General features: G+C 33.5%; 1 protein-coding gene across 3 annotated transcripts in view; it reads right to left on the reverse strand.

Annotated features, from left to right (window-relative positions):
• The window catches only part of LRBA (LPS responsive beige-like anchor protein), a 737558-nt gene that overhangs the window by 173577 nt on the left and 541080 nt on the right, over positions 1–22901 (reverse strand). For all 3 annotated transcript variants that reach the window (XM_027597848.2, XM_027597846.2, XM_027597847.2), the window contains 3 exons: positions 22158–22260; positions 17138–17253; positions 12431–12543 (listed from right to left, as the gene is read on the reverse strand). In XM_027597848.2, coding sequence (XP_027453649.2) covers positions 12431–12543; positions 17138–17253; positions 22158–22260 — 332 coding nt within the window. The remainder of the gene's footprint in view (positions 1–12430; positions 12544–17137; positions 17254–22157; positions 22261–22901) is intronic.

The raw sequence follows: 22901 nt of genomic DNA on the forward strand, positions 1-22901 counted from the left end.
ATTTAAAATTTTTTATTGTCATTACTGCAAAGCAAGTTGTATGATCAATTTGTAATATTAGTGAAATTGTTGAACAAATCAGGGCCCAAGACAGAATCCTACAAAGATGTAATAAAGAAAGTGATACCTCAAGTTTATCAAGGGCATTAAAGAATAGGGTTGTAAATGATTTGAACAGTTCTGAATGCTACTGTTTTTTAATCATTGTCTATTTATCAGAAAGATATCACTCAGATTTTCAAATAATTTGCTGAGATATGTCATACTAGACCTATAACTTCCCTAATTTGTTAACTTAATCAATTTACTTTTTAAAGTTGTTAATATTTTTAGTTTTACAGGTTTTTCTTGTTTTACAGGATATACTTCTTTCCTTTTTTTTTTTTTGTTAATATTTTTAAGTAATCTCTATACACAACATGAAGCCCAAACTTACAACCCCGAGATCAAGAGCTGCATGCTCTTCTGACTGAGCCAGCCAGATGCCCCTACAGGATATCTTTCTAAGTGAAACTACTGATTTTCTTTTCTTCGTAACATTAAAAAATGTAACTAATTGTCTATTCTACCTTTTATATTGAGCCAATGTTTTTTGTTTTTAGAATTTATCCTTTCTCCACTCACAAAAACTTGGTTCACATCATAAATCATGAACTCACATTAATCTTTAAATTTTTTATTGTTATGTTAATCACCATACATTACATCATTAGTTTTAAATGTAGTGTTCCATGATTCATTGTTTGTGCATAGCACCCAGTGCTCCATGCAGAATGTGCCCTCTTTAATACCCATCACCAGGCTCTGAACTCACATTAAAAACAAAAATCCTTTTCAAAAGTGGGACAGTTTAAAATTAAGTCACACAGAAATAAAATGTTTCTGATTAGATTATTCTCCTATAAATGGTTCCTATATAACACACATTCAGTTATACGACTCTTTAAAAAGTAAAGACTATTTCATTCACTTTTGTTCCTGACCCAGTCCTCAGAATAATGTAACAGTTAACCAGCAAATTAATAATTATTTGAAGAAGCACATTTATTCAACATAAACTTATGTTTAATTCAAGTAAGTGGACTTTGGGAATAAAGAATTAGACAGCAATGTGGACATGTGACTAAAATAAAAGATACTACCTTACCACTATAAAATGTACACTGCAGATGTTTAACTAGACCTATTGTGGTGATAATATTATTATTAATATTTTGCAATATTTACAAATATCAAATAACTATTTTGTACACCTGAAACTAACAGAATGTTGTATATCAATTATATCTCAACTAAAAAAAAGTAATAACTGCCCCCCCAAACACACTATATATTCACATAAAAATAAGTTTTGAATATCAGAGGGAAGTATAAGAATGAGAAGTTGAGAAGTTGACACACACAAGTATATAAAGAAAGCTACTGAGGCGCCTGGGTGGCTCAGTCGTTAAGCGTCTGCCTTCAGCTCAAGTCATGGTCCCAGGGTCCCGGGATCAAGCCCCACATTGGGCTCCCTGCTCGATGGGAAGCGTGCTTCTCCCTCTCCCACTCCCCCTGCTTGTGTTCCCTCTCTCACGTGTCTCTCTCTGTCAAATAAATAAAATCTTAAAAAAAAAAGAAAGCTACAAATATGCAGAGTTGTTTTTTTTTTTAAGATTTTATTTATTTGACAACGAGAGACTGAGAGAGAGAGACAGAGACAGCAAGCACAAGCAGGGGGAACGGCAGGCAGGGGAGAAGCAGGCTCCCTGCTGAGCAATGACACCCCCCCACCGATGTGGGGCTCGATCCCAGGACCCTGGGATCATGACCTGAGCCGAAGGCAGCCGCTTAACCAACTGAGCCACCCAGGTACCCCAATATGCAGGTTTTTTAAATATCTTCCTACTACATTTCTTCTCTATAAACGCACACTCACACACATACCCCAGACTGAAATTGGAAGTAGAGCTTACCATAAACCTTATTGCTACTATAAACCAGTACTTAGTAAACTTTAAAAAACACAACCCAATTCTAGGTGTTCTGAAAACAATCTTTACGTAAATTCATGGTAGGTATATGTTCCCTACGCTGAATCTACCCCAAGTTAGTACACCCAGCACTAAACTAAGAAAACAGGAAGTATTAAGGGATAAACAGGCAATGCTGTATAAATAAAACAATTCATTTATAAATAATAATGAATGGTCACTCCACACCACAGTAACTTCAGATGATTAGAGAATAAATACTTCACTTTGAGGATTACTGACTGGCAGTGTGTTGCTGGTGTATGTCAGGATTATTCATCACCCTGACAGTAATATTAACCACAATCCATTTCAGTTAATTCAGTTTATCATATTCTGACTAATGTTAAAAAACAATGTCATTGAAGGCTGCTTAAATTAAGTGTAAGGTTAACCTCTGTTAGAGTCATTTTAAAAACTTCTACTAGAAGGTAGCTTCTAGTAGAAAACCAAATCTGCTATACGGAGTGCTAATACTTAGCAAAGGTAAATTTTAACAACGGTCACACAAAACAGATTGTAATCCTGATTTAAAATAAAAACTTCAGCAAATCTTGTAAATGCACCACAACCTCTCTCTCTCTCTCTCTCTCCATATATACATATATATGTATGTTCACACTTTGCTGAACTTAATTTAACATTTTGAGGAAAGAGTTGCACAACCATATTTTAAACTAAATACATCACACTGAACAAACAATAAAGTTTAAGGTCAGTGTATCCATGAACATTTTTCTTCAGTATCATATAATTACATAATACTACATTTAAAAATATATAAATAGCAGTTGCTATATAAGACCCTCCCATCACCAATTAAGTAATTGAGAGGGGTCCCTTCCTAATAAATGAAAGCAGACTCAGTTAATGTGTTATCTAAGTCCAAAGATTTCCTACTCTAGTCCTCTAATTTTATCTTCCTAGGATACTTTCCCCTGTCATTTTGATGTGTCTTTTAAAAACCATCTTCACTAATATTCTACTTTCTATAGCATCATTTTCCTTTTTCTATTAATGTGATAGTTTTCTATTACCTCTGTGAGGACCTTTATGCTGATTTTGTTTTTAAGGTTTCTTCTGTTTCCTAAATTGTCTTTGTTTCTTCTGGTTTCTTCTTATTTTTCTACTTGTTTTAGTCTTTCACATTGGAGACTGTCTTTAAATGTTTACTAACACTTGATGGCACCTCCAGTTTTGGAATGAGGCACAAAAGGGCTGACTGAAGTACATTTAGCCTAAGTAGCACTGTGAGCTGACAAACTTCACTGAAGGGAAATCAGATGGGCTCCAAGGAGGATCCCTAAATGTTAACATTTTTTAGGTCTTTTCTCTTGAGCCAGTCAATACATCCAAAGAGTAATACAATCTTCTGTCTTAAAGGGTGGGGCTGGTATAAGCCTAGCTGCCAGAGCTCTGATAGCATGACGGCAAAAGGGATCTGGGGGTTTTCACTATTTGTTACTTAAAGCTTTCAGTTCATCCTCCTGTTTTCCATTCCTTCCCATCAATCCCTCCTCTGCTGTTCTTGGTGTTCTCAAATAAGAAACTTCTCTGGTATAATTTCTCCAAAAAGTATATACCTCTTCCCTTTTGCCAAGATAAAGGAAAGAGTGGCTGGATTTTGGAGAGAAGTGGACATACATGCAAGTATTCAACCTAAAATACTCTTTCCACTTATCCCTAAAGTCTACCAGTTCACTGACAGGGACAGAGCTGAGATCCCAGCCTTACCACTTAGAAAATGTGTGAACTTGGAGAGTTCCTTAACCTCACTGTTATCTTAGTTTCCTTATCTGTAAAATAAAGATAATAACACATTCCTTATAGTATTGTTGAGGGGATAAAAGGAGATAGCATACGTAAAATGTTTGTTTACAAAGGAAGGCACCTACTAGGGCTTCCCTCACAACCTAAGAAATATATTCTAAACTTTCCCCACATCATTCTTCTGCTGATTAGATTGTAAATTCCCCAAGGCAAGGGATATAATTCATACCAAAATCCCCAACATCAATGTGGCATACAACAGCATCCATATTTGATGCCAAGAATAAAATACTTTAAATATATTTTATCAGCCAAAAAAAAAAATCCAAGCATGGGGTAATTATTAATTTCTTTCTCTGTATTTACATTTTACTGAAATGCTTTAAGATCCATTATTTACTGTTGTAAAATCATAAGGTTTAAAAAAAAACTGAATTCCTTTAGTCTGACTGAAGCCTAATAAATTAAAAAAAAGAAAAAGAAAAGGTTATAACACCTATGGTATTTAAACAATATTCCCCTCCCCCTCCCAAAAAAGTCTTCTTTTCCCTCTGGGACATCTAGATGGTATACTGATTCCTGCTATATCTGTTACAGAACAGAACTAAAAGGACTGGCATTCGTCAGAAACAGCACTTAAAACTTAAAGAGATAAAGAAGTGCTGTCTGATCAACAACAGTTAAATGTCGGTAGTCAATTCCAGGTCAAGATGCAGCTGTATATTAAATGTGTGTGTTAGGGAGAAATATCTCACATATAAAAATACACAACCAAATGGTGAAAGATAAGTGAGGAACACAAAGAAAATCACCTACTTTTCCTTTGAAGAAAGAGAGAGAAGAAACAATAAATACTAAGGACAAATAATGGCAACTCTTCAGCAAACAAGTAAATTCAAGAGTTTTGTAAATTCAGTTCTCTTAAGTTATCTGAGAATTTACTCTTTAGAAACATTTTGATCCAGACTAGGGCATCGGAAGCTGCTAGTTTAACAGAGTTGTGAATGGTACAGCATTATAACATAGGTTGAAAAAAACCTATGATTTATTAGGGCTTGGGCCAAAATTTAAAATTCAGTTTGAAGATATGATCATAGTAAATTCTCCTTGAATTCCTACACTGCAAGGAAGACTCAGGCAATCCTGGTGCAGGTTCATTTTCCCCTAATGTTTACTCTTCTTGTTTTTGCACTTCTGAACCAAAAGAACAGCTTACATTGCTTTTGCACTATAAAGCTGAAAAATGGATGATTTTTCTTTTCCCTCTACCTCAAACTCTCTTTTAGGATTTTCTTTCACTTTAAGAATGTAAACTCTAATTTTTTAAAAAACAAAATACTTTCTTATACCTTAGCCATTTCTGCTTTTTTACCCCAACCTTCATTTTATTTTTTAGTAGGATAGTAACTATCTTGTTCTTTTGAATTTCCAGAAACTAAGAGTCTCTGGCACACAGTATTATTCAATAAACAAAAGAAAAAATAAATGAATACTCAAGTTGTAACATCAGGGATTCAACAGTTTTAGCCAAACATTCAGCTTTTTTATAAAATAGGCTTACTAAAAAAAAGCTTAGAGAATAACCTGGAACAAACACAGTAAGAGGAGTAATTTGGAAAAGGTTTCCTTTTTAAAGCAAAGGAATGCTGGTTACATTTTACCATGTTTCAGCATGAGAGGTGAAAGGCAACTTGACAAAATAACATTAAAACAGACTCAGAAATTGATGCAAAAAGTAAAGGCAGTATAGTACCCTGCAATACTTCTCAAACATTCTGGGCCCAAACTTTTAGTAGGAAATATGTCACTTTAAACCATAACCCAGTACGCACATGTATGTACACACAAAGCTTAAGCCAAAGATTCATACATAATGTACACTGATATTTCTTTTTTTATGTTATGCTACGTCATTCTATTCATTTTTCTCTATAATATCTATTTATTTATTTAGAGTGTAGTTGACATACAATATTACATTAGTTTCAGGTATACAACTTAGTGATTTGACAAAGTTTATACATTATGCTGGTTCGCTACAAGTGTAGGTACGTACCATCTGTTCTTTTTTTTTTAAGATTTTCTTTAACAGAGAGACATAGCGGGAGAGGGAACACAAGCAGGGGGAGTGGGAGAGAGAGAAGCAGGCTCCTGCTGAGCAGGGAGCCCGATGTGGGGCTCGATCCCAGGACCCTGGGATCATGACCCAAGCCAAAGGCAGACGCTTAACGACTGAGCCACCCAGGCGCCCCCATACCAACTGTTCTAATACGTCGCTATTTACAGTATCACTGACTGTGTTCCTTACGCTGTGCCTTTTGTATCCCCTGATTTATTCATTCCATACCTGGAAGCCTGTATCTCCCGCTCTCCTACACCCATTCTGCCCAACCCCCACCTCCTTCCCTTCTGGCAGCCTTCAGTTTGTTCTCTACATTTACAGTTTCTGTTTTTTGTTTATTTGGTTTTTGTTTGTTTTGTTGTTCTATATTCACTACTTTTTAAATTGTTCTATTCATTTTTTAAAATGTTAGTTGTAAATTGCAGTTTGAAAAACACTGGCTTAGTGTTTAAATTCTGGTGCTAGCCACTACCTGTGTGACCTTGTACAACTTGCTTAACTTCATAGTGCCTCAGTTTCTGTCTCTGTAAAAGACAGTAAATAATGTGACCTACCTTATAAGGGCTTTGTGAGGGTTAAAAAAAGTTAACACGTGTAATATACTGAGATAAGAGCCTGACAAAAATAAGTCCTCAATAAATATTAGTTAACAATAATAAAGTGACATGTTCCCAGCTTCTGAAATCTATAGCGAACTTTTCATTTGGAAGCTAATGGTTATCAACTGCATTTCAATGTAAGAACAAACTCATTTTTTAGAGCAGGTATTCAGGTTATGGTACATATACATATTAAATAATTATGTGACTCAATTAAAAGAGAAATAATGGCCTCAGATTATCTGAGTTTTCCTCTCTTAGAAAACTGGTTTACACAATTTCCTACTAAGGGAAATAAAAGAAATCACGGTGGCAAAGAAAATCTTTCTAATCTACAAAGAAAGCCCTGATACTGAAACATTCTGCCATCATAATTTGTTTTGATGCTATGACATTTTATAAATATGTTCCTGTCCTAATTATTTCTTATAAAGAAAAGACAAACCAAATGTTCCTTCCTATCTCTCCCAAGGAGGGTGTCAAAATATAAAAATGTATAATTGTAAAACATAGATTAATGTCACTCCCAAGTCCATGCATGGTTAGATCTGTCTTCTCATCAGTCAGAATTGTAGACCAGTGATGAAACAACTGGGAAAGTGAAGGAAAAAAATCAACTTCAAAATTCATTCCTACTTTTTTCAGCTTTGAAAGAATAAATTAAACAATTATGTTAAATGAGGGCTTTCTCAATACATATAAAAAATTAATTTTCATCAGATTTTCTGACTATTTGATCTTCTATACAGACTATATTTGATCTTTTCAACAGACTGACAATATTGATTTGAAATTATTATAAGGAGATATTGTGCATAAAAGTTTATACCTTCAAGAAGACATTTTTTACATCTTCCATTGAACCCTTTTCACAAAGAATGATCAGAAAAATAATATAGAAGAAAGGATGTTGATTATATTAATTCAGTTTCAGAAAGAAAATTCCCTGTGCAACATGGAAGAAATTACCAAGTAAAATTGTAGCTTTGTATCAAAGCTGCTAAAACTCCTCTGAAAAACAGCATTGAGAAAATTAAATGGACATAAATATGCATAAATAATTCAATACATTTTAAAGTCAGTCAGGGTATATAACCTATTAAAGAATGGGGATAAGATCTGTTTACATTTTAAATTAAGCTTTGCACAGAATGTTTTCTACAATTTCACAAGTTTATTTAAACAAATAGTAATGTTTACTAAAAGTATACAATGGGAAAAATTTTAATATAATTCTCTTATAATCATTATTCATACAGATACAACTCATCTTATGTATGAGATGTATCCCTGAAATATGCATATAAACAGATATCTGAAAACTGAATCACACTGTAAACATTATGGAAGATTTTAATGCCAACAGGAATGAGACACTTTTATACAGTAAATAATTACTACGACTTTATACAGGCAAAGCACAATTTTCAAAAATTTAACATGCTTATTTCACTTAAAATAATGTAGTTAATTCCAAACTCACTTATTTCCATCAATATTTAATGAAAACAATTAGTACTAGAATTCCATTTTCTTGAACTTGAATGACTTTTATAGCATTTGAACTACCACTGCTTTATAAGTTGTAAGATATGTGGCTGAGTGTTAGAGCTTCCCACTTCTTCCCAGCCCTGCTAATTACACTACTATTCATTTTATATCAACTGTGTGTCCTTCAGTTCTTGTTGAAAGCATTCTTTATAAATATTCTTTCTTCAGCCCGAAGTACAAATCTCTCACAAAATCTCACAAAATATAAAAAAGGGTATCATTACTACAATTAAAGGCACTAAATCATCAAAATTATTTTGTATGCCTTTATATAGTGGATATGGACATATATGGAAAGACTAATGAAAGCAACTCCTTTAGTTTTAAGGCCCTCTACCAGTTTTAGAAATCTTAACAAAATAAAAAGAGGAAAATTACTATTGGTCATCTAGTGGGGCATAAAAACAGCCTTATTTATCATATACAGAATATAAATTACAAAGGCATTAGTTAAAACAGTATTTTACCCACCCAACAAAAGAATTTGGCAAGTTCCTTAGAAATAGCTGTAACATATAAATAAAATTCAATTTCAATAAAGGATTCTATTTAGCTGGCAAATAATGCATTACGGCATTTTGCTGATATTATTTTAATGAATTCTCACAATGAAAGAAACCATGTAGCCTACACTAAAAAAAAACAAACAAAACCTGCTTTGGATGCTTCCCTCTGGTCATGTAAGATTTTTAGTGGGATAGAGAACCAAGACAAGAGGCAGAGAATAGAGGCAGCTGGCAAAGAACAGTGGTAGGAGGAGGCAACAGGGTTACTGGAGCTCTTGTTCAGGTACAGTGATGGCAGGAGACAGCGGTACAGCCTCAGCAGGAATATCCAAATAGCCTCCCACTTATCACCATTAGAAACTGTTCTATCAGGACAGAAACACGCACCCTGTCCACAATCCATCTTACTACCACTGGATCTTGAAGAGCCCACCAAAAAATCCTCTAAAAAACAACAACAACAAAAATCTTAAGTGCTTAAATAGAAGTCCAAACTGAAGGACTCAGTTTAAAAATTTTTTTAAAAGGTAATTCTTCTAGAACTCTAGAGAGGTTATTTATTTAAATGTAACTTATTTTGTGAAGCAAATTTTACATTTTAACAAATTAAATGAGTGAAAATGAGATTTTTACTTTTATGTACATAAAATTCAAGTAATGGAAAGAGAGTAGGATATAATAGCCTAAGAATTAAAGAGCTGGTAAGTTTTTATTATTGACCTACTGCATGACTCACTATGCAGATCAAACTAATACAAAGGCCTCAATTATTCGATTAGAGAGTTTTACAGATTCCAGTGAAATAGTACAGGGTCTTAGAATAAATATGATACCTAAATGTAAGTAAGGCTTTCCTTTTTCTAAAAAGGCAAAACAAAACAAAACCAAAAACCTCATAAAACCACCATTTATCCATTTATTATTCCTCATAGTCAATGGATCACCTGTGAAATTCTGCTATTCATTAGCAGATCTGGGTGAGATTTAGCTGCTCTTGGTTATACTCAGTCATATGTTTGTGGTCACCTGAGGGCTGGCTTAAGATGGCCACTGATGGTACAATCTAGCCATCCTCCATGTGCTAGTCACATCTCTCTGCAGGTTAACCTGGCCATGTTAGGGACATGTTCTCAAGGTGATCCCAGAGAAGCAGAAGAAACAGATGATTCTAGAACTGGGCCAGAAAACATAAGGGTTAAGACCGGAGCACTCTGTCAGACCAGCAAGCATGGAAGTTATCAAAGACCATACTAAGATTGTATCAAAATTACTCAGGAGCAACTTAAAGAAGCTCCCTGTGGTCAAAAGCAGGAACAAATGAATGAACATCAATGAAAATAATAACTGCAATGGACTGAAACGTCAAATACATTTAAGTCTGTGAGTTCATAAAGATGTTTTTTAAAAAGTTAGGTCCCATTGGGAGATGTTAGGAATGAGTCACTGTTTTGAAAAACGATGTAAAAAGAGAGAAAAAAAAATCAAACTTTTATTCTACCTTTCCAAAGCAATGTACCACTGAATCATCTAGTAGTAGATGAAGGGAAGTATCTCATTATAGAAGGACTCTCAAAAATAAATGAAATTAAAGTAAGAGAATGTAAATATCAAGATTTTGCAATGATTATACAACCACTGATTCCAAGCATTAAATATCAATGGCAACTAACATCACAAAAAGAGAAGTAAAGAAGATGTTACATGCCCTCTGAGAGAAAAATGCAAAAACTTCCTATGAAACAGTCTTGCCACAAATATCCAATCTGAATTCTATCAACCTCTGGAAACAACTACCAATTTATAATAAATATAGAAGATGGAGAAACCTGTTAGACTATTCCACAGGGATGCAATAAGCAAAATCCAGACTGTAAGAAAAGATATAAGACAAACCATGTTTCTTCAACTGATAATTTGGAAAGAAACAAAAGATGAAAGAGAAACCTACAGAAGAGACTTAAGACTTAATCAGTATCAACTGATTGAACTGTGTGGTCCTTATATGGATCCTGATATGAATAAACACACGAAAAAAAGTTATGGAAGTTGTAATTCAATTGGAAATGTGATACTTACTAGGCTTTTGATGATATTAAGAAATTACTGCTAATATTTTAGGTTTGCTAATGGTATTACGGTTATGCTTTAAAAGGGACTTTATTCTTTTTTAAAGATTTTATTTATTTATTCATGAGACAGAGAGAGAGAGAGAAGCAGAGGCAGAGGGAGAAGCAGGCTTCCCGCAAAGTAGGGAGCCCGATGTGGGATTCAATCCCAGGACCCTGGGATCATGACCTGAGCTGAAGGGAAACGCTTAACTGACTGAGCCACCCAGGTGCCCTAAAAACAGACCTTAAAAAGAAGTACATATTGAAATATTTATGAACAGAATGATATGATGTCTAGGATTTGCTTCAAAGTAATATGAGAAAGCAGAAAGACAATGAATATAAGAATAAAATAAGAGAAACCATGAGTTGATAATTACTGAGCAGGGTTACTAGTTGATGTACATTTATTGTGCTAATTTGTCTACTTTTGTATATGCTTGAAATTCTCTATGACAAAAAGCTAAAAAGAAATATAGCCTTATTCTATATTATAAAATGATGATTCAGGAATATTCTATTTATTGATAATCTAGGACAGAAAAGGAAAGTTCGTGAAGAACCTAAGATATGGGAAAATACTTAGAAAGTTAACAAACAGTGTGATGTGTGTGTATGAGTATACAAATATAAAATGTAATCACTCCTTATCGATATGTGGTAAATAAGGAGTAATTTTTGCTTATTTATATGTTTTACATTTAAACAATCGAATACAGTTAATATTTTATAACTTGGGGAAAACGTCATATATATATCATTTAACACATTTAGTGAATGGCAGGCCCTGTGCTAGGCATGAGAGAAATAAGGGTGAACAAGAACTCTCTCATATGGAGTTCAGTGGGGGAGACAAAAAGAATCAAAACAAGTAGGTAGAAGGATATATAAAATGCAGGACTCTGATGGACTCTGAGAAGCAAACTGAGGGTTCTAGAGGGGAGGGGGGGTGGGGGGATGGGTCGGCCTGGTGATGGGTATTAAAGAGGGCACATTCTGCGTAGAGCACTGGGTGTTATGCACAAACAATGAATCATGGAACACTACATCAAAAACTAATGATGTGTAATGTATGGTGATTAACATAACATAATAAAATTTAAAAAAAATAGGATATTTCGGGTGCTATGAAAGAAACAGAGCAGAATATCAGGGAAGAAAAATAGTAATGGTCTCCATGAGGAGGTGACCTACAGGACTAGAGTCAGCCACTCACCAAGTAGGACATGAACATTAAAGGCAGAGAAAGCAAAACTCTGAATTGGGAAAGAATAATTCTAAGTCAAAAAAGGTTTAATCACTGGATTTATATCATTCGAAATTAGATTTAAAGAAGATTCATATAGTGGTAGTGACGGATGGATTAGACGAGGGTTAAGAGGTGGCAAAGAGATCAGATAGGACGCCTGGAGTAGTGTCCAGGTACTTGTCTTTTTTACCCAAGTGCTGGTGAGAAATGGCCATGATAGTAACACCCTTTAAAGAAGTTAATATTTTAGAATAATGTCTTCCTAAAAAAGAATACAACTGTCAATACTTTTAACTGTTACCAACTTTATCATGCTTTTTTCAAAAATCTTCAATTTAAATTCTAAATTCAAGTTTAAATTTCACTTTGAGAAAATGAAAATACATTTAAAAGATAAATATATTAAAGTTAGTTATATTAAAGGTTTTTAAAAAGTAATGTGAAAATTAAAGATAATCAAATTCATTGTGATGTGCAAGATAACTGTATTTCAGATGATTCCTGAAAAATTACCTTGGACAAATCTCTGAAGTTGCTTGGCAAGGTAAGATCCAGTTCTTCTGATTCATAATTAGTAATGACCCAGGGAAACACTGGATACTGATTTAAGTCATTATAACTCCGTCCTGAGAGAGAAAAAAAAGTCATTCCATTTAGAATAATAAAACGAAATGATAAACAGACTCAGGAATAGCATTTGCTAAAAATAATAAGAACAACTTCACTTTTTGAGTGCCAGACCTTGTTCTCAGTGCTATACATATATTATTTGTTTTGACCCTATAATAAAACTATGAAATTATCATCCCCATTTTATGGATGAAAAATTGAAACACAAAAGATTAAAAACTTGTCCCAAACCATCTAAATAGTAATGTTCAAATCATATTCAAATCCAGATACTCTGGCCCCAAGTTTATGTTCTAATAAAATATACTTGGCTATTTTTTATTACTTGAAAGCCTGTACCAAACAAAATACTTTTTATTAATACTCAAAAATTTTTTCAATTCTCATAGAGTTTTTCCAAACAAGAATCCTTTCTCTGCAATTAATTAAACAACCAATCAACCTACTAATCAACCAAATATAAGTGACTTAACCTCTCTGGACATTCATTCAACACCTATAAAATTAGGGAGTTGTACTAAATAACTCTAAACTTCTGTGACAGCTTTCAAATTCTATGATCCTCTGATTATAATGCAAAGCCTCATCAATGTTGGCTTCCCCCACTCCTAAATGCTGCCACATACTCTCCTACACTTCATTTAAACTAATCACATTCAATGAGACATTTAGGTCTATTAAAAAATATGAATAAAACAAAGGATGAGATAGCCCTTCTATATATATATATATATATATATATATGCAGCAGTTTTCTGGATATCACCACTTTAGGGAGGCAGCATAGTGGATGAAATCATTGCTTCAAGAGTTAAAACGCTAGCATTTGAATCCCAGTTCCACTATTTACTAGTCTATACTCTACCTTTAGTTAGATTTAATGTGAACAGACTCTTATGGCTAAAATATAAGGGGGACAAGTATATTAATCTTGTTTGAATTCCTTTATATTGTATATTCTATCATGTTTTCTCTTCCTCAAATATATACTGATGTCATATCAATATGCAGCTAAATATTACAGTTGTTCTTCAAACAGATCCTTGGTATCTGAGTCTTCCTTTTGATTTGATGTTTTTAACTTTATTTCACTCTATCCATCTTGAAGACTATTGAAGTAACAGAGTTCTTCCTTGACTGACCTGGAAACAGTCTTAACAAAACATGAATAACTAGGAGAATTTTAATTCAGAGGTCATTATGTCACTACATATTTCTGTCAGTTTTAATTCTCCCAGAAAAAAGTAATGAAATTTAGCAGCAAAACCACTCTATCTTGATTCCCTTCACCCATCTCTCTCCTTCTGATTGAGACATTAGTAAACATGTTAGTAAAATCATCATTTTGCCCCCTCTGCTTAAATGATCAAATTTATTATATGTACAAAAAAAGTATGCACCAGCTCATTGTAAATAGACTTGTATTAATAAAGTTAAACTCTCTATATAGTTATTGAATGCCTACTGACTGTCTTTTGGGAAATGTGCCATGGTATCATGAGAACCTATATGTATCACAGATAATAGTGTAAAAGAAATCTTAAGTAATGTGAGATTCAGCCCCACCTTCTAGTGTATTTAAAACTATCCAAAACAAATTACTGGTTCTATTCTTTAAAAAGAATATTTGAAGTATACATCTAAAAGACACTTTAAGCACAGTAAAAGCTATCTGAGGTAGACCATTTCATAAATGTTGCTCCCTAATTATTACTGTGCATTTAATCTATGTGTTAATTGACTTATCACATGCTAAATATATCCATTAAGTTTGTTATGTAAGTTTTCCGTTTCTCACTACTACTTAAAAATCCTTTCAGTCACTAATACTTACATAATCTCTATTTAGTTCAACATAATTATTCAAACTTTCTTCATTCCTTTCCCTCAACTGGCTGTGAGTTGAACATCTCCTTAACTGATAGACTTTTCAATGTGAACACTTAACTTCCAATTTTCATAATAGTCCCTCTCTCTTCCCCTCTTTTCTAACAGTGCCTTTATTCTTCGTGAGCTGTAATTCTTTCACCTGAGCTCTTGAGCCTGTCTCACTCATAACTTGCATTGTTACTTTTCCTCTCTGTCCCTCTTTCATGGTTTCTCACCTTTGCCTTAATCCATTCCCTTTCACTATTACACAAGAAAACTGTAATAACACATCTAATGTTCTCATTTCATCTCCAACCATTCAGATCTTACAATCAACCTTTTTTGTTTGCTTTTAAAATGAACCCCTAGAAAGTAGCCAACAAGTTCCCAAATGCCCAAGCTAGAGGCATGGCCTGTACTCATTCTTAAGTCTCCCGTACCTCTAACATTTGGTACAGGCAACCAACACCTTTCTCTCTCTCTTTCCCCTTGCATCTCAAGACATTTGCTATATACCTCAGTTTTCCTTCTCCTCAGTCTAAAAACTCTGGGATCACTCATTCTCTTCTCTCAAAGCTTTACTCACTTTCCCTTTGTCTTCTTGTCATTGACAAGAACATTCACCAGACCTTGTCTCACTGCTTTCTGTATTATCTGGCTTGGTAATCTCAACTCATTCTTGGTGATTTCTAATCTATGCAGATGAAATCCAATGTCCTATCTCCAAATTCCAAATACCTTATTTGACCTATACTTCTAAAAATTCTTTTTGATATCTTAACTTGGATGTCTATCTGCACAGTAAAATCATCTTCTCTCCCTAGACCATTTTTTCTGACTTCCTTTCTGTTAATGGCACCACCATTTCCCCAGTGATTCAGGCCAGAAGCCTGGAAACCTTTTCTGATACTTCTTTTCTCACTTACCCCCCTACATTCAGTCAGCCCGATGTCAAATGGTTTGTACCTTATAAATCTTATGTCATTTAATCTATAAATTCCCACTATCGCCCCTCTAATGCAAGCTCCCGTTATTTTTTTATATATAATTCCTAACTGCTCTCTGCCTAGTTTCTCTCCACTCCAGTTTATCCTTTATTCTGCCTCCAAGTTAACTTCCCATATAATTCTAGTGTCACTTATTTGCTGAAAAACTTTCAGCAGTTGCGCTGTGAATTGACTGCTCACTCCTCAAACTGACAGAAAATCTTCCACAATGTGTCTCCACACTACCTTTTAAGCTTTCTTTCTCATTATACCTTTATGAAAATATACTTCATGTGTGCACATACATATACACATGTATAAACTATACCATTAATCGTTCTCTAGCTATATCTTACATTTTCCCACCTTTGTATGTTTCCTTATGTCTTCAGTTTTACATGGCATGACTTCTACTCTTTCAACTACCACCTCTACTAAAGTAATACCCGTCCTTATATGAACATGAAATCCTTCCTGATTTTTTCCTTACTCCCAACAACTGGATGAATATAATTTCCCTCTCTGACCTTTTAATCCCCATAGTACTTTGTATTTCTTTTATTGAATCTATACTCCTTCCTCTAGAATCATGTAAATGTTTATATTCATACTTAAAATAACTTCTCTGAGAGCAAGCAACATGCCTTATTCTCTCTGTACCTCCTTTGTGCCTCAAATATAAACTGTGCCAGTTTGTCAAACTGAATCTCAAATGTCACACAAACACATTCCCTGTTTTCTTTATTCTAGTTACCACAAATGAAAAGTAATGACACATTTCTATACTTTACTCTCTTTTTTAAAATTTATTTTTATTTGTTTGGATTCAATCAGCCAACATATGGTACATCCTTAGTTTTTGGTGTACTTTTCAATTCATTAGTTTGTATTCAATAGTTACGTGAAACACCCAGTGCTCATCACATCACATGCCCTCCTTAATGCCCATAACCAAATTACCCCACCCCCACCCACTTCCCTTTCCACAACCCTCAGTTCTTTACTCTCTTTCAAAAAAGAGAACAGCTTCAATGGGTGACGTTCAGTAATACTTCGTGATTACAGACCTTGTATAGAGCCATTTACTCTTTTTTTCCTCAAAGATTTTATTTATTTGAGAGAGAGAGAATGAGAGAGAGAGCACATGAGAGGGGCGAGGGTCAGAGGGAGAAGCAGACTCCCTGCCGAGCAGGGAGCCCGATGTGGGACTTGATCCCGGGACTCCAGGATCATGACCTGAGCTGAAGGCAGTTGCTTAACCAACTGAGCCACCCAGGTGCCCCTAGAGCCATTTACTCTTTAGATTTTCACATATGGGTCATAATATAAGTATTCCTTTACTTAATATTTTACCCAGTTTTCTTTTTTCAATGTTACATTTTTGTTTCATCATATAATACAATTCTGATTAAGTTATTAACAGGTTAAGATTTTATATCATTTTTATTTCTACTAGCCCATAATGAATCCATTCTTACTATATTAAATAGTTATACATTTTCATTTTAGATTTTTGGAAAAAAGTGTGTATACCCATTTTTAATTTTCTCAAGTAGCCAGCTGTTCGTATGTAAAACTGTAAACTCTACTATCAAAATTACTCTTGATAAGGTACTCATGTAGTAATAATGAAAATAAAAGTAAGCTATTTATACTAGTACTCAAAATAATCTAATAATATCAATTAATAATTTATCATTTGAAAAAAATTATTTATCATTTGAAATAAGATTACCTGCTATTGTGTTGAGAAACATCAAATACTCAAAATTTGAAATCTCTCTATGCTGCCATCGCTGGGTCATATTAGAAGCTTTAAAAAGTTGACGTGGACTAGCTAATGAGATGCGCCTGCAAAAAACAGAATTTGATGTAGAATCAATTTAACTACAACATAATAATAAATTATGAATATCTGTGTCTATTCTGTATATTTGACATACAAAATGATATCTGTATATTCTGAAAAGTGCTACTCATGTTTTACTAATGAATACATGAAATGTTTCAATGCACAATTAATGGTTAAATGATTTGGACTAGCCACAGGTCCATGATACATATTCTATTCCTTAAAGTAAGCTGTCATTACAATGCCATTATAATATCTAGGTTCCATAAATGTTGATTAATAATAGTATAATTAATAACACTGATTTACTGATATAAAAGGAATTATAGTAACTGAGAAAGACATATAAAATTTTATTCACATCTTTTTTGTGTGTGTGGGTTTTTTTCTGTGTATTCACATCTTTATCAATTTTAATAATTCTCTTAAAGACAACACAATTGTACATTATAATTTAAATATTATGTTTATATACCCTTTATAACAGGGGAAAGGAGGATTCTAAACTCTTTACGTGTCTATTCATGGGGTGGGACAAAGGTAAGAGAAACTATTATTTTTTTATGCAGCTTAATAATAGATGACCAAGTTTTCTGTGTTTTTTTAATGCAATGTAAATAACAAAAGATGTAACTGACTACTACTAGCTAACAGTGGAAAATAGGTGGCAGGGTTAATATATTCAGAGCCTAGAATCTCAGAGAAGTACGCTGTCACAATTCTTCCTATCACCAAGGACAAGGTAACTATATTTTTTAAGTTTTATTTTCAAAGGTATAATTTACATACTATAAAATTTACCCATCTCAGTGTACTATTTAATTATTTATTAATATATTTCTAGAGTTGTGTGATTAGCACCACAATGTACTTCAGAACAATTCACCACCACAAAAACTTGCCTTGTGCCTATTTACAGTTAATCCCCATTCCTATCCTCAGCTCCAGGCAACTATCAATCTGCTTTCTGTCTCTATAAACTTGCCTTTTCTGGACATTTCAGATAAATGGAATCATACATCATAAAGGCTTCTGCATCAGGCTTCTTCACTAACCATAATGTTTTTGAGATTCATTAATGTGGCAGCATGTTATCAGTAATTCATTTTTTTGATTACTGACTAGTATTCCAGTGTATGAATATAGAATATATCACATTTTTAAAATCCATACACCAGAAGTACCTGGATGGTTCAGTAGGTTAAGCCTCTGACTCTTGCTTTCGGCTCAGGTCATGGTCTCAGGGTCATGAGACTGAGTCTTGTGTTGTGCTCTGCCCTCAGCGGGGAGTCTGCTTGGGATTCTGTCTCTCCAGACAGACTGGTGAAAAATCCATTCACCAGTTGATAAGATATTTGAATTGTTTCTGGTTTTGGATTATTATTATTCCAGTTTATATTACTATGAATATTCACAAACATGTCTTTGTATGAACATATGTTTTCATTTCTTTTGGGCAGAATCCTAAGGGTGGAATTGCTGGGTTGTAGGTTGCATTTACATTTAACTTCTTGAGAAACTGCCATATTGTCTTCCATTCCAACAAGCAATATATGAGGTTCCAATTTTCCACATCTCTGCCAATACTTGCCCCTATAATGTATTTTTTACTATAGATATTCCAGCAAGTGTAAAATGGTATCTTATTATAGTTTTAATATACATTGTTGAGTAACTTTTCATGGCTTATTAACCATTTGTGTATCTTCTTTGGTAAAATGACTATTCAAATCTTTTCTTCCTTCATTGATTGAGGTTTTTGTCTTATTATGGAGTTGTAAGAATTTTGCATACATTCTGAATACAAGACCTTTATCAGATATATTATGTACAAATATTTTTCTCAGTCTAGGACTTCTCTTTTCATATACTTAGTAGTGTCCTTTTTAAAGCATGAAAGTTTTAAATTTTTATTAAATCTAATTTCTCAATTTTTTTTCTTTTATGGATTATGCTTTTGGTGTCACATCTCAGAACTCTTTGCCTACTCCAGGGTCTTGAAGCTTTTTCTCCCACATTTTGAAAAATTTTTTAGTTTTAGCTTTAAAATATAGGCCGATGACACATTTTGAGCTAAATTTTTTATGAATACTGTGTGATAAATGCTGAAGTTCATTTTTTTGCATGTGACTATTCAAATGTCTCAGCACTACTTGTTCAAGGATTATCTTTTCCTCATTGAATTGTGTTAGCCATTTGTTGAAAAAAATGGATTTTATTTCTGTATTCTCGATTTTGTTCCATTGATTTATATGCCTATCCTTTTATAAATATCAGACCATCTTAATTACTGAGGCTTTATAGTTAGTTTTGAAATCAGGTAGTTGGAGTCCTCTAACTTTGTTCTTTTTCAACATTGTTTCAGCAATTCCAGATCCACTGCATTTCGGCTTCTCAGTATCTCCAGGAAAGTCGGCTAGATTTTGATAGGGATTGCCATCGACTTTATAGATCTGGAGAGAACTGACATCTTAATCATACTGAATCTTCGGATCCATGAGTATGGAATGCCTCCATTTATTTGATGTCTGTCTTTAATTTCTATCAGGCATATTTGATAGTTTTCAATATACAAATCTTACACTTATCATCTAGGAATGAAGACTTTTTTTCCCCCCTTTCTAATCTGGATGCCTTTAATTTCTCCCTCCTTCTCTTCCTTTCTTACTGCAGAGGCTGAAATCTCTAATATACTGTTGATAGAAATGGTGAGATGGGGGACATTTTAGCCTTCCTGATCTTAGGGGAAAGGATTCAGTCTTTCAACATTAAGTGTTTCTCAATTAGTATACCTTTCTTTTGAGCTCTAACTTCCTATTCAACATTTCAGTCTGGACATCACTCAGGGGTTTCAATTTCAATAGATCTAAAACTAAACTCATATTCTGTCCACCCACCTCGTCGCCACAATCCTGACCTCAACCCTGGGAGGACAGATACACAACTATTCCTTCTCCAGTGTTCCCAATCTCAGTAAATGCTATTCAGCAGCTTAAACTAAAACTTGACAAGACACACTAGACACCTCCCTCCCTTATCATCCTCCATTATCTAACTAATCTCCAAGTCACACAGATTGTATGTCCTCAAAATTTCTAAACAAGGATGTCTCTTTTTAACTGCACTATCAGCACCACATATCATCTGGATTTCCACAATAAACTGCTGTCTCTGAACTGACACCCTCTTCCCAGAATCAGTAAGTTCCAATGATATTTGCCTTCAACATTTCTTAAAATAATGAAACCTCACCTTATTTCAGGACTTTTGCATATGATATTTCTGCTTTCAAAGGTAAGCTGATTCTATTCTTTCAAATAAAACTTAAAAGTAATATAGGAAGACATTTCTGACCATGTAATTCAAAGCCTCTTATCTCTACTCCACTAATCACTACTCTAACACCCTTATTTATATCCCTCCCGTCACTTACAGAGTTATTTATCTTGTTTGCATATTTGTTAAAACATACATGGGTAAGATGATATCTATCTTGTACACTGCTGGATAACAGACACACTGTTAATGTTTGAGATCTATTTAAATTGCTGATTTAATGAATTAACCTACACCTAGCTTTCATTAACTGAGGGAAATCATTACAAAGATTTCCCAAGTATGATAACACTAATGAATAAAACTTAAAAAATAGAGATAATTAGTAGAAAAAAAGATGTTTTTATTAAGATAAAGAAATTTACTATACCATTCTGAGGTGCTTCATTCTGAACCTGAAATTCCTCATTAAATTATAAAACTATCTAATCAAAATCCTCACTGGCATTATAAAGCAACCACTGCTTATAATCTAGAAGGGCCACTTTAGGTGCTCCTTTTACATAAGAGTTGTACCCTGTGGTAGTTTTAAAACACATCCATAAATTCTTTGATACTTTCTCTTCAAGAAGTGGAATGTCTCCCCTCCCTTGGAGCCTGGGTATTTAAAGACTATATTATAACGAATATAATGTAGCAGAATTGATGACCTACTCTACCTATCAAGGGTAGGTCATAAAAAGACATTGGGGCTTCTGCCTCATTCTCTTTGGAATTACTTACTCTGGGAAAGTCAGCGCCCATGTGATGCAGACAGTAAAGCAGCCTATGAAGAGCTGACTTGAAGGACACATTTATTTCTTCTTTTCTAATCAAGATGATCAGTAGTTTTCCTTTTCCCTTTTCCTTTTGTTTTCTGGTAATGCTTTTCTGTGGATTTGGAATTCAAGTAATGCTGGCCTCAAAGAATAACTTCAAAATTTTATCCTTCTTTTCTGTTTTCTGTAATAGTTTGCCCAGAAATGGTATCATTTCTTCATTAAATATTTGATAGAATTTGCCAATGAAACCATTTGAGCTAGGAATTTTCTGTCAGAAGACCTTTAACTACAAAGTCAATTTCCCCTATAGAGGTATTAAGGTTACCTATTGCATAGAAATCTGTCCATTTCATCTAACTTGTCTAAGTAGCACAAATTTGTTCATAATATATCCTTATTTTCCTTTTAATATCTGTAGGATCTGTTGTGATGTCTCCTCTTTCATTCTTGATATTGGCAATTTGTGTCTTCTTTTTCTTCATAAGTCTTGTATATATATTTATTACATTTGTTAATCTTTCCAGATAAACAACTTTTGCATTGATTTTTCTTTATTGTTTTTGCTTACATTTTTATTAATGTTCTCCCTTTAAGTTTATTATTTTCTTCTTTCATCCTACTTTGGTTTACATTTGCTCCTCTTTTTCTAGTTTTTTTCAGATAGAAGTTCAGTTGACTCAAAATAATGCATTAATAATCATCATTTAATATGAAACATAAAAGTTTAAAATAGGAAAATTAAGAAAAAAGTAAGAAAAAATATTAATACAGATTATTTTCCAAATCTTTCTCATATAAAACAGTACCTGGTTTGAGGCAACCCAAAGCTGGTTCCAATACCAACACGAGGTAGATAGTTAACTACTTTCTTTACTGTTGCAGGGTCTGGGAAGTTGAACATTACAGCAACTATGAAAAATAATTTTTAAAAGTTAGAACACAATATAACTTCCTTCTTGGAAAACTGACTTCTTGTTCTAATAAAATATTTACTCTTAATTCAGGTATACAATTCCTGCCATTTTACTTTTATTATAGTGCATACCAAGTTTTAGTATTAATATGCCTGAGGTAATATTCATTTTACTTATAAATACCTTAGCCATAGACAGTTCCTTCTCTAAATGCTGTCAGAAGTTCTAAAAACTATTGTTGCATTAATGTGACATGAAACTGAGATTAACTACATACATGTGTATGTTAAACATACATATCTGTGAGTTTCTATAAATATTGAAGTTTTAACTTTATATAGTTAACAATCTAACACACACCAAAAATACTACAGATTTAAGCACTAAATTGTCACTTACATTTATTTCCAATGATACACAGTTTAAAAGTTATCCTCCTTACAATTTTTATATGTTCATAATTTATATGTTCACATAATCCAGAACAATCTGTGACCTAAAGGAAAACTTTTCCTCTATAGTTAATAATCAAATTTAAATGTTTTCTAATCATCTCTATTTCAATAATACATTTTGAGAATATCAAGAAACACACATCATTATACATAAACATATTGAGTACATAAAAGTTAATTT

The sequence above is a fragment of the Zalophus californianus genome, chromosome 2 (genome assembly GCF_009762305.2).
Source record: "Zalophus californianus isolate mZalCal1 chromosome 2, mZalCal1.pri.v2, whole genome shotgun sequence".
Lineage (NCBI taxonomy): Eukaryota > Metazoa > Chordata > Mammalia > Carnivora > Otariidae > Zalophus > Zalophus californianus.